The sequence below is a fragment of the Ranitomeya imitator genome, chromosome 1 (genome assembly GCF_032444005.1).
Source record: "Ranitomeya imitator isolate aRanImi1 chromosome 1, aRanImi1.pri, whole genome shotgun sequence".
Lineage (NCBI taxonomy): Eukaryota > Metazoa > Chordata > Amphibia > Anura > Dendrobatidae > Ranitomeya > Ranitomeya imitator.
The window spans coordinates 579,238,213-579,250,859 of record NC_091282.1 but is presented as its reverse complement, the minus strand read 5'-3'; the positions used below and the strand labels follow the sequence as shown (position 1 = coordinate 579,250,859).

At 45.0% G+C, this 12,647-nt stretch overlaps 2 protein-coding genes across 2 annotated transcripts in view; both read right to left on the bottom strand.

The window, feature by feature from the left end:
• LOC138680259 (excitatory amino acid transporter 5-like) overlaps positions 1-12,647 on the bottom strand; it is a 1,936,174-nt gene that overhangs the window by 1,535,154 nt on the left and 388,373 nt on the right. The gene's annotated exons all lie outside the window — the stretch shown is intronic.
• LOC138680275 (uncharacterized) lies at positions 5,845-8,152 on the bottom strand. The gene is made up of 3 exons (XM_069767862.1): positions 7,963-8,152; positions 7,660-7,819; positions 5,845-6,886 (listed from the first exon to the last, which is right to left on the bottom strand). The coding sequence occupies exons 1-3, from the start codon at positions 8,114-8,116 to the stop codon at positions 6,520-6,522; spliced, it is 681 nt and encodes a 226-aa protein (XP_069623963.1). The 5' UTR covers positions 8,117-8,152; the 3' UTR covers positions 5,845-6,519.

The following is a 12,647-nucleotide window of genomic DNA, read 5'->3' as shown; positions in this document are numbered from 1 at the left end:
AGAGACCACTCCTCTGCTTCACACCTGAACGCACTTAGTTTGCCATATATTGCATAGCTCAAGTCTGCAATGACTTCAGTCTGCAGTGTGATCCCTTAGAAGTGTGTCCTTAAAAGTGTGGATTATAGTAGAATTAAAACCTGAATTGAACCTGAAGGGAACTGGCCACAGTCATTGTAAACAATGTTTCTGTTTGTTTTCACTTTCACCCCTATAATCCTTCACTTTCTGCTACCTCCCCCAATCCCCACACTAAGTAAAGAACTGTTCATCTCCTCTTCAATCCTCCCCATCCACCTCACCTCCTCCTCAGAACTGATCCTTAACATACAATCTTCTGTCTCCAAGCACAGACAGCCCCCTCATGCCCTCTCCCGCTCCCACCTGCTAACACTTTCTCTGCTCCTTCTCACTGCTGGTGATATCTCTCCAAATCCTGGTCCTCCTCACCATATTCCCACAATCATTTCTACCTCCCATCCACGCTCTAGCACAAACTTCCATAACCTCTCTAACCTTATACCCATTCGCCCAGCCCCCGCCTCCCCAGTCCCACTAACAGGAGCTCTGTGGAACGCTCGCTCTGTCTGCAACAAGCTCTCCTACATCCATGATCTCTTTGTTACTACCAAACTTTCCTTCCTCGCCATCACCGAAACCTGGCTCACCCCTTCTGACACAGTCTCCCCTGCTGCACTCTCTTACGGTGGCTTCCACCTTTCCCACACACCCCGCCCCAGCAGCAAACATGGCGGAGGAGTTGGTTTTCTCCTGTCAGATAACTGCTCCTTCACCCCAATCCCACTGCCACCCTCTGTTACCCTCCCTTCCTTTGAGGTGCTCCCCCACCAACCTCCAACTGGCTGTCATTTACCGCCCCACAGGGCCAGCCACCACCTTCTTTGACCACTTCACCACCTGGCTACTTCATTTCCTTTCTGCGGACATCCCCACTATCATCATGGGCGACTTCAACATACCCATTGACACTTCCCTCTCAGCTGCCACTAAACTTCGAAGGCTACGTTCACATTAGCGTCATGCGACGCAGCGTCGTCAACGCAACGCATGACGCATCGGCAACGCACACAAAAACGCACCCTTTTAGACGCATGCGTTGAACGGATGCGTCGTAAAACGCTGCGTTTTTTGTGCGTTTTTGTTGCGTTTTTTCGAAAAACGCAGCGTTTTTTGACGCATGCGTTGTCAAACAATGATGTCATTTTTCAACCCAATTTAGTGTCTAGACACTAGATAATACCACCAATGGATAGAAGAGGGTGGGTCTACTGTCTAGACACTAGATAATTCCACCAATGGATAGAAGAGGGTGGGTATAATGGAATTGTGGTATATACAGTGGGGCAAAAAAGTATTTAGTCAGTCAGCAATAGTGCAAGTTCCACCACTTAAAAAAATGAGAGGCGTCTGTAATTTACATCATATGTAGACCTCAACTATGGGAGACAAACTGAGAAAAAAAAATCCAGAAAGTCACATTGTCTGTTTTTTTAACATTTTATTTGCATATTATGGTGGAAAATAAGTATTTGGTCAGGAACAAACAATCAAGATTTCTGGCTCTCACAGACCTGTAACTTCTTCTTTAAGAGTCTCCTCTTTCCTCCACTCATTACCTGTAGTAATGGCACCTGTTTAAACTTGTTATCAGTATAAAAAGATACCTGTGCACACCCTCAAACAGTCTGACTCCAAACTCCACTATGGTGAAGACCAAAGAGCTGTCAAAGGACACCAGAAACAAAATTGTAACCCTGCACCAGGCTGGGAAGACTGAATCTGCAATAGCCAACCAGCTTGGAGTGAAGAAATCAACAGTGGGAGCAATAATTAGAAAATGGAAGACATACAAGACCACTGATAATCTCCCTCGATCTGGGGCTCCACGCAAAATCCCACCCTGTGGGGTCAGAATGATCACAAGAACGGTGAGCAAAAATCCCAGAACCACGCGGGGGGACCTAGTCAATGAACTGCAGAGAGCTGGGACCAATGTAACAAGGCCTACCATAAGTAACACACTACGCCACCATGGACTCAGATCCTGCAGTGCCAGACGTGTCCCACTGCTTAAGCCAGTACATGTCCGGGCCCGTCTGAAGTTTGCTAGAGAGCCTTTGGATGATCCAGAGGAGTTTTGGGAGAATGTCCTATGGTCTGATGAAACCAAACTGGAACTGTTTGGTAGAAACACAACTTGTCGTGTTTGGAGGAAAAAGAATACTGAGTTGCATCCATCAAACACCATACCTACTGTAAAGCATGGTGGTGGAAACATCATGCTTTGGGGCTGTTTCTCTGCAAAGGGGCCAGGACGACTGATCCGGGTACATGAAAGAATGAATGGGGCCATGTATCGTGAGATTTTGAGTGCAAACCTCCTTCCATCAGCAAGGGCATTGAAGATGAAATGTGGCTGGGTCTTTCAACATGACAATGATCCAAAGCACACCGCCAGGGCAACGAAGGAGTGGCTTCGTAAGAATCATTTCAAGGTCCTGAAGTGGCCTAGCCAGTCTCCAGATCTCAACCCTATAGAAAACCTTTGGAGGGAGTTGAAAGTCTGTGTTGCCAAGCGAAAAGCCAAAAACATCACTGCTCTAGAGGAGATCTGCATGGAGGAATGGGCCAATATACCAACAACAGTGTGTGGCAACCTTGTGAAGACTTACAGAAAACGTTTGACCTCTGTCATTGCCAACAAAGGATATATTACAAAGTATTGAGATGAAATTTTGTTTCTGACCAAATACTTATTTTCCGCCATAATATGCAAATAAAATGTTAAAAAAACAGACAATGTGATTTTCTGGATTTTTTTTTCTCAGTTTGTCTCCCATAGTTGAGGTCTACCTATGATGTAAATTACAGATGCCTCTCATCTTTTTAAGTGGTGGAACTTGCACTATTGCTGACTGACTAAATACTTTTTTGCCCCACTGTATACCCCGGCATAGATAAATTCCTACCATTGTGTGGTTTTACAGCATCAAGATGGAGCGTCCCATGGAGAGTATCTACCTCAATATGGAGCTGGATTTTGCCATTGCTATTGCTTACGCTATTGCCTGTCATGAACAGAGGAAAAGAGAAAAACTACGGAGAAGGAGTCGTTGGCGTTTTTGGCTACACCCTATAGTGGAAGTCCGAGAGAGTCGTGGAGCCTACCATTGTTTGTTTGGCGAGTTAAATGACAATCAGGATAAATACTTTGAGTACACCAGGATGTCTCAAAACAGCTTCCGCTATCTGCTGCGTCTGGTGGAAGGAGCCATTTCCAGGCAGGACAAGCAGCTCTGTAAATCAATTTCCCCCGAGGAATGTGAAGGATTTATATGTTCTTGCCATTTTTTAAAGTAACGTGTTTTGGTTTTGTGGGGTGGGGGATTGGAATTAAAAATGAAAATTTATTTTATGTAATTAAATTAAATTTATTTATTTTTCTTCTTGTCAGTTTCCTGGTTACCGGAGAGACCTTGAGATCACTGCATTTCCAGTTTCGGATTGGAGTCTCCACACTTTCGGGTATTATTGCCGACACATGCCGCGCATTGTGGGACAATCTCCGGGATGAATTTTTACCAATACCAACGACAGCGTTATGGGAGGCCAACGCCAAAAAATTTGAACAACTGTGTTCTTTCCCTAACTGTATTGGAGCAGTGGATGGGAAGCACATTAGGATTACAAAGCCTGCAAGAAGTGGATCTCTGTTTTTCAATTACAAAAAATACTTTTCCACCGTGCTCATGGCAATTGCAGGTGCGGACTGCAGGTTTCTCGCCGTGGACATTGGAGCGTTTGGCCGTGCAAATGATTCACGGACATTTAAGGAGTCTGACATGGGCCGAAGATTATACGAAAACAATTTTAATTTCCCCCAGCCACGACCTCTTCCCAACACCGAAGGCCCGGCCATGCCATTTGTTGTGGTTGGGGATGAGGCTTTTCAAATGAGTGTCAACCTACTGAAACCGTACTCCAGTCGGGGCTTGGACCGCACAAAAAGTATTTTTAATTATAGACTGTCCAGGGCCAGAAGAACTGTGGCGTGCGCCTTTGGAATCCTTGTCTCCAAATGGTGTATCTTAGGATCCGCAATAAATTTGAAAATTGAGACAGTGGATGAGGTGGTGAAGGCTTGTGTGGTTCTCCACAATTATATTATTGATAAAGAGAGAGTCAACGTGGAACTAGATGAACCCATACCAAATCCATTGCCTGATTATCAAGATCATCCTCTGAGGACAACTTTGGAAATTGTTCATATGAGGGATCGATTTGCTGCATACTTTGTTTCAGATGTTGGGCGTGTTTCATGGCAAGATCAAATGGTTTAATTTATACTTCATCTTGGTTTTACTGATACAATCAAAACACTGTCATGTAAACACTGTTGAGTCCATGACATTTTACCAGCCTATGTAATGTTATTTAAATGTTGTAATGTCCCCTGAATTTCTACTGTGTTGTGTTTTGAAATAAAGTTCTTTATTGTGCCTTTCCGTTTTAACAAAACAAATCTCCCATATGTTTTTCCAAATTAAACAAAATTTTAAATCCAATGTTCTAGAAACTAATGTGTGTCCCACAAAATTTAGTAATGTGAGCACCAATACCCAAATTGACTGTGACAAAACAAAACAATTGTTCAGCCGTGTGTTCCATAGTTTTAAAATATAACATGATCGGCTCCCACCTTGTCAACCATTTTTAATCTTGCAGACTATTTGCATATGGAACCTGGCTTGACAAGGAGGGAGACGATCATGTTTGCTAAACTCTACTGAGTTTACACTATTGGACTCATGATGCTGGAATACGTCCAGAGTCAAATAGTGGCGACACTGTGAACATTGCTACCACCTCACCTGACCAATAACCTTAAGGGTACCATTATAAAACGATTAACCAACGATCCCGACCAGTGATACGACCTGACCGTGATCGTTGTTAAGTCGTCGTGTGGTTGCTGGAGAGCTGTCACACAGACAGCTCTCCAGCGACCAAAATAGACCAAGTCCCCGTGTAATCTGGGTAAACATTGTGTTACGAAGCGCAGGGCAGCACTCACGATGTTTATCCTGTTTACCATTGTAAATGTAAAACAAAAAACAAAAAAACCCTTACATTCCGGTGTGTGACACGTACATCGCCGTCAGCTTTCCGCACTGTGCCAGCCCTAAAACACAGCACAGCGTTTAAGTCAACGGTGTGCTCTACTTTTACTTTACGGCCGGGAATGACAGTGTCATTCGCTGCGGGAAGATGACGGCGAGGGACGTGGTAGACACCGTAATGTAAGTGTGTAGTATTTTTTGGTATTTTTCAATTTTTTGAGTGGGAAAAACACTGCGCTAGTAACCAGATATTCTCTGGTTTCCAGTGAAGACATCGCTGGATCGGTGTCAAACACGCCGATCCAACAATGACAGCGTGTGATCAGTGACCCAATAAAGGTCCTGATCATTCGCAGAGACCTACAATCTCGCAGCAGGGGCCTGATCGTTGGTCGCTGGCACGCATAACGATTTCAGAAAAGATAACGTTGCTACGTGACAAAAAACAACTATATCGTTAATGAAATCGTTGTGTGATGGTACCTTTACGGTAGCTTTTAAAATTGATATATTGTGAAATGCTCTTTGTGTTTGTAACATCTCATAGTACAATGAAAGCCAGCCCTAAAAAAATTTGAACAAAAAATTGATAAAATTGTGTCAGACATTGCACATCAGGTGTTACAAACACAAGATTTGTTTATACGGCGCAAGGTGTGATTTGGTGCAAACTTTATTTTAGACAAAGAAACTCCGTATTTTTGATCAAATTAACAATTTTATTACTGGGGACACAAAAAGAAAAAAATGGTTAAAGGTTAAGGGGTATTAACGTCAGCGACAAAGAGGGATTGATATTCCTCCAGTTTGGGTGTGGGTTGTGGAGAACGAGGAGGAGGATGAGGGGGAGGAACCACCATATTTTAACACACTGGACGGGATGCCGACGTCAGTCCAGCCTGTTGAGGGTGGCGATAATGCCAACGCAGGAGGTGAGGGAGGAGGGACGACCAGTGTCCTAGCCAATGTGGACTGGCTATGGCTACTCCTGCTCCGGGTAGACCCAGGCTGGGTACTGGGTGTGCTAGTTGTTGGAGCAGCCATAGCCGACGTTGTAGTTCTGGTCTTCTTTTGTTTTTTTCTCCTCTCTCCCTCTGGGTGTTGTTCGGCTTCCCGTCTTTGTGCCCTTGAAGGCCTGGCAGGAGCAGAAGTTTGGGGCTCTGTTCTATGGTGGCGGCGGTGGCCCTCGGCACGCGGAGCTCTGTGTTGGTGCTCTGCAGCAGGAGTCGGAGCCATGGTAGCCAGCGATGGTACTGCGGGCATTGTAGTCGCTGACTGCATGACCCGAGCCTGCTGCAGAGCAGTCACGTATGCATTGTTGCAGGCCTGAATCACCGAAATCTGGAGTTCCGGCGTAAGATGTTCCACCATGCCCTTCTCAATGGCCATGTTTGGCCGGCCTCAAGAGCTCCGATTCCATTGTTTGAAGACGCCGGTCGATATTGGACAGAGCTGTGTCCATTCTATCGCCCAGCACCTTGAAACAATTCTGGAAGACCGTGCTCAAATGCAAAAATTCGGGCAGTAGCGGCCTGTCCGAGGCCCGCTGACGCTGTCGGGAAGGCCCGAAGGAAGGAGCGACAGAGGCCTCGGCCAGGGGAACATCTGATGGACCGGCTGCCGGTTCGCCAGATTGTGGTGGTGCAGACCTGCTCTCGCTGTGGGATGGCTGTGACGGGTCAGATGGCGATTCACGAAGGACCGCTCCAGAGGGTCGAACTGGCTCGCGGGTGCTGCTGTGTGCTCTGTGAAAACATAAGGAAACCATTAGTATACAAAATATAACATTTCACATTCGTCACCACCTGTGTAAAAGTTAACATTGCATCACACATTATAATTTAACATAACTGTTAAGGGTTAGTTCAGTCTGTCAGTCGTAACGGTTTGCTGATTGAACCGGCCAGCTGCCTGACATGGCTGAGGCGACCAATCAGCGCGGGTCACACGCCTGATTAAAAATGCCTGCTCCTTACTCCCCGCAGAGAATGCCCGTCGCCCGCATACTCCCCTGTCATTAATTAACTTTCCCGGCGGTATCCATTGCCGCCAATAATGTTAACCAATTTTTAATATTGACACTGCATATGCCGCATCAATATTAAAAATAGAATACATTTATTTTTTTGTAAATAGTCACCCATGTTTGGCATTTGTAACGCCTGACAATTACGCTTATCGTCGGAACTGCCATGACGTCACGGTCATGTGACCGAGACGTCATCACAGGTCCTGCGAGCTGAGCAACCCTGGGAACATAACCTGCCTTGGAGTAGAAGGTATGCCGTGTCTGTTATATTTTTCCTTTTTTTTAAAATCTGGGATAAACCTGGATGGGCAATATACTACTCCACTATGAAATATTGCCCGGGCCTGGCCAATCTACTATCTGTCTGTGTGCTGTATACTTCGTACTTGCCAAAATAAATGGCTGGGCAATAAACTACGTGGCTGGGAAATATACTATGTGAATATGCATGTTTTCCAAACGAGGTGTGGGAATAGGTACTATACTTACTCTCGGCTTTCAAGGACCGGTCGCAGGAATTGCAGAATGCGACTGTATTTATAGATTGAGGTCCTTGAAGCTGCAGCACCACTACGAATCTGTCCCTCCTTTTTCATGACCCTCTTGAAACGGTCCTTCATGGAGCGCCATCTGGTCTTCAATTGTTTAACTGTGTATAAAGTAAAAAAAAAATTAGGTTGAGAGAAAATATCGAAATTGATAACGCAACCGTGTGCAATCCCAATAGAAGACATCACAGACGGTTGTGTATCCTGGCATGATGGGTCAGAGCAGCATTTCGGCAATACTTACGAAATTTATCTTTGACCGCGGGGGAAGCGCTGTCGAAGCCATCCCACAGCGATTTTGCCACCTCAAGCCACAAACGGCGCAACACGCCCTGGTCCGAGTGCCGGGGGTCACGGCTGTCCCACAACGGGCCTCGCTCCTGTATGGATGCAACCATGAGGTCGATGTCCAGTGGTTCTTCATGGGCCCGTTGTGAAACCTAGAATAATTGGAAAATATTAATGTTTGCAAGATAAAAATTGTTCTCCCAACCTCCTCCACCACCCCCCATACCCCCCCAAAAAAAAAAAAATTACAGAAAAAAAAGGAATAGGTTGTTTGAAATAAAAACTTACTCGCTGTCCTGCCACAACAGCTTGGTCCCGTGCTCTCTGCTCCTGAGGGCTATGTTCCTCCTGGCTCTCCTCCTCACTTGAAAAAGCCTGGAAAATAGTTTAAAAAAGTTGAGTGACCCATCTACAAATGACAGCGAATAGTAAGCAACAGTAGATCATGTACTCACCGGACTCCTCAGCGGTGGGGTGATGCTTGACTCGCTGGCCATTTTTACTAGATGAAATTCTGAAATAAAAAACAAAATAAAATTTATCCTATGCACAATACAGCGGAACATAGGAAAATATAAAAAAAACAATACATTTACATTTCAACCACAAAGAACATTGCACTTTTATGTACAATGCCAACTGAACTAACGCTGAGCAAACAACACTGCCACATTGAAACAAAAAACAATGGCAGAGACAACACAATGCCAGAGTAAACAAAAGCCTAAAGATAACAAAACAAATACACAACAGACCCTATGTTGTAATCTAAAAAGACAGTTTTTTTTAACAAAATTTTTACTACATTGATTGCCAAAAGTCAAAAGAAAAGCCAAACCATACCGCCATACGTGACAATTAAAAAAAAAAACAAAAAAAAAAAGAAAACGCCTAAATATAAAGACCTTAAATACCTCAGAAACTGATTAAAAAAGCAGACATTTCTATGTAAAAAAAAAAATAAAAATTTGGAACAACAGCATGCACGGAGCAACCCAAATTTCACAATAGATTTTTTAAACCCCCAAAAATTAAGGACAGAAACGGCAATCCTGGATACACCACCATACTTTACAATAAAACCGACAGGGCCGGAGACAATAAAAGGCTATACAACGCCATACATCACAACCAGAAACATACAACAATGTCTTTACACAACCACAGTGCAGAACATAATACACAACTTGCAATAAAAATAATTACATTTAATAAAAGGGCGCAGAATCATTCTATACTACCATACTTTACAATAAAACCAACATGGCCGGAGACAATGAAACGCCATCAGATAACGCAAGAAAAATACATCACAACAGAATAAAAAAACACCCCCAAACCAATAAATGGAAAAGAAAAGTCAATTCTGGAAAGAACAATAATCAAGGCCGGAGACAATGAAAAGCCATCCTATACAACGCTATACATCACAACCAGACTAAAAATACAACAATGTCTTTACACAACCACAGTGCAGAATATAATACACAACTTGCAATAAAACAATTTAAAAATAAAACATGTAGAAAATGCGCAGAATCATTCTATACTTACATCTCTGGAAAGCAGATGATGACGTCTGGTATGTAGGGTATGCTGCAGCAGAAGTGACAAACAATCCAAACATTCTCTTTATATATGGGGGATGTTTATCACTGTCTAGACACTTTTTTGTGTAATTTTATTTAACGACGCATGCGTCGCACAACGCACGCACGATGCACGCACTTGCGTCACGTGCGTTGTCGATTGGTTTCAATGGGAGAGTGTAACGCAATGACGACGCACGAGCGACGCAAGTGCGAAGCATGCATTTTATCGACGCTACAAAAATGCAACATTTAGCATCTCCGACGCCAGCCCAGGTGCAGTGAAACGACGCATGCGTCATGCGTTTTCACAAAAACGCATGACAACGCAACGCATGCGTCCCCAATGTTAAAGATAGGGGCGCATGACGCATGCGTCGTTGTGCGTCGACGACGCTAATGTGAACGTAGCCTTACTCTCACTTCCTCCTTCGGCCTCACTCAATGGTCTTCTGAAGCCACTCACAAAGACGGTCACACACTGGACCTCATCTTCACCCGCCTCTGCTCTCTATCTAACCTCTCTAACTCACCTCTTCCACTCTCTGACCACAACTTTCTCACATTCTCATCCCTCTCCACTCCATGTCTACAATCCCCACCCCACAAACTTTCACACCCTCGCAGAAATCTTAAACATCTTGACCTACATTCATTCTCTGAATCCCTTCTCCCCCTCACAGACATAAGTTCCATACACAATGCGGATGACGCTGCTGCTCTATATAACACCACAATAGCTGTAGCTTTGGAATCTGCTGCCCCACTTACACATACCAAAGCTCGCAAAATCAACAGATAGCCCTGGCACACCAGCCTGACCAAAGAACTGAGGCAAGCTTCCAGGGCTGCTGAGCGCAGATGGAAAAGATCCCACTCTAACGAGCACTTCATCGCATTCAAACAGTCCCTCACTACTTTCAAGACCACACTCGCCACAGCTAAACAAACCTACTTCTCATCTCTCATATCCTCTCTCTCTCACAACCCTAAACAGTTATTCAACACCTTCAATTCTCTTCTCCGTCCCCCAGCACCTCCTCCCTCCCCACTTATCTCCGCTGAAGACTTTGCCTCATTTTTCAAGCAGAAGATTGATAGCATTAGAGACAGTTTTGGTCAACAACTCCCAGAGCCCTTCCTCCCGATTTCCCAGCCCTCCACCTCCAAAACCAACTTCTCCACCATTACAGAAGATCAACTCTCCACTCTACTCTCAAGATCGCATCTCACCACATGTGCACTTGACCCACTCCCATCCCACCTCATCCCAAACCTCACCACAATCTTCATCCCAACCCTAACCCATCTCTTCAACCTATCACTAACAACTCGTGTTTTCCCCTCAAGCTTTAAACATGCCTCCATCACACCTATCCTCAAAAAGCCCTCTCTTGACCCATCCTCTGTATCTAGCTATCGCCCTATATCACTTCTCCCCTATGCCTCCAAACTACTGGAACAACACATTTACCTTGAACTGTCCTCCCATCTCTCTTCTTGCTCCCTCTTTGACTGCCTACAATCTGGCTTCCGGTCACACCATTCCACCGAAACTGCCCTAACTAAAGTCACCAATGACCTCTTAACCGCCAAGAGCAAGCGACACTACTCTGTCCTCCTCCTCCTCGACCTGTCGGCTGCCTTTGACACCGTGGACCATTCCCTATTATTACAAACCCTCTCATCCCTTGGCATCGCAGACTTGGCCCTATCCTGGATCTCATCATACCTAACAGACCGGACATTCAGCGTCTCCCACTCACACACCACCTCCTCACCTCGCCCTCTATCTGTCGGAGTCCCACAAGGTTCAGTCCTTGGGCCCTTGCTCTTCTCCATTTACACCTTTGGCCTGGGACAGCTCATAGAATCTCATGGCTTTCAGTATCACCTCTATGCTGATGACACACAGATCTACATCTCTGGACCAGATATCACGTCCCTTCTAACCAGAATCCCTCAATGTCTGTCCACTATTTCATCCTTCTTCTCCGCTATATTTCTGAAACTTAACATGGGCAAAACAGAATTCATCATCTTTCCCCCATCTCACGCGACCCCCCCAACGAACCTATCCATTACAGTAAATGGCTGCCCACTCTCCCCAGTCCCACAAGCTCGCAGCCTCGGGGTAATCCTTGACGCTGATCTCTCCTTCAAACCACATATCCAAGCCCTTTCCACTTCCTGCCGACTTCAACTCAAATATATTTCACGAATCCGTTCATTCCTCAACCATGAATCTGCAAAAACCCTAGTCCATGCCCTCATCATCTCTCGCCTTGACTACTGCAACCTCCTGCTCTGTGGCCTCCCCTCTAACACTCTCGCACCCCTCCAATCTATTCTAAACTCTGCTGCCCGACTAATCCACCTGTCCCCCCGCTATTCCCCGGCCTCTCCCCTCTGTCAATCCCTTCACTGGCTCCCCATTGCCCAGAGACTCCACTACAAAACCCTAACCATGATGTACAAAGCCATCCACAACCTGTCTCCTCCATAGATCTGTGACCTCGTCTCCCGGTACTTACCTACCCGCAACCTCTGATCCTCACAAGATCTCCTACTCTACTCCCCTCTCATCTCATCTTCCCACAATCGTATACAAGATTTCTCTCGCGTATCACCCCTACTCTGGAACCCTCTACCACAACACATCAGACTCTCGCCTACCATCGAAACCTTCAAAAAGAACCTGAAGACCCACCTCTTCCGACAAGCCTACAACCTGCAGTAACCACCGATCGACCAAACTGCTGCATGACCATCTCTACCCTCACCTACTGTATTCTCACCCATCCCTTGTAGATTGTGAGCCTTCGCGAGCAGGGTCCTCATTCCTCCTGTACCAGTTATGACTTGTATTGTTTAAGATTATTGTACTTGTTTTTATTATGTATACCCCTCCTCACATGTAAAGCGCCATGGAATAAATGGCGCTATAACAATAAATAATAATAATAAGTAATAATAATAATAGATGTGCAAAGACAGATGGATGGATGGATAATAGATAGCTAAATAGAAATGTGTCCATGAGATATCTAAT

Excerpts from the sequence above, each read along its gene's own strand:
- LOC138680275 (XM_069767862.1), bottom strand. The coding sequence starts at position 8,116 with ATGGTTGCATCCATACAGGAGCGAGGCCCGTTGTGGGACAGCCGTGAC. Across the intron at positions 7,820-7,962 it reads CGCGGTCAAAGATAAATTTC|TTAAACAATTGAAGACCAGA; the intron begins GTAAGTATTGCC and ends CTTTATACACAG. Across the intron at positions 6,887-7,659 it reads CCGGTCCTTGAAAGCCGAGA|AGCACACAGCAGCACCCGCG; the intron begins GTAAGTATAGTA and ends ATGTTTTCACAG.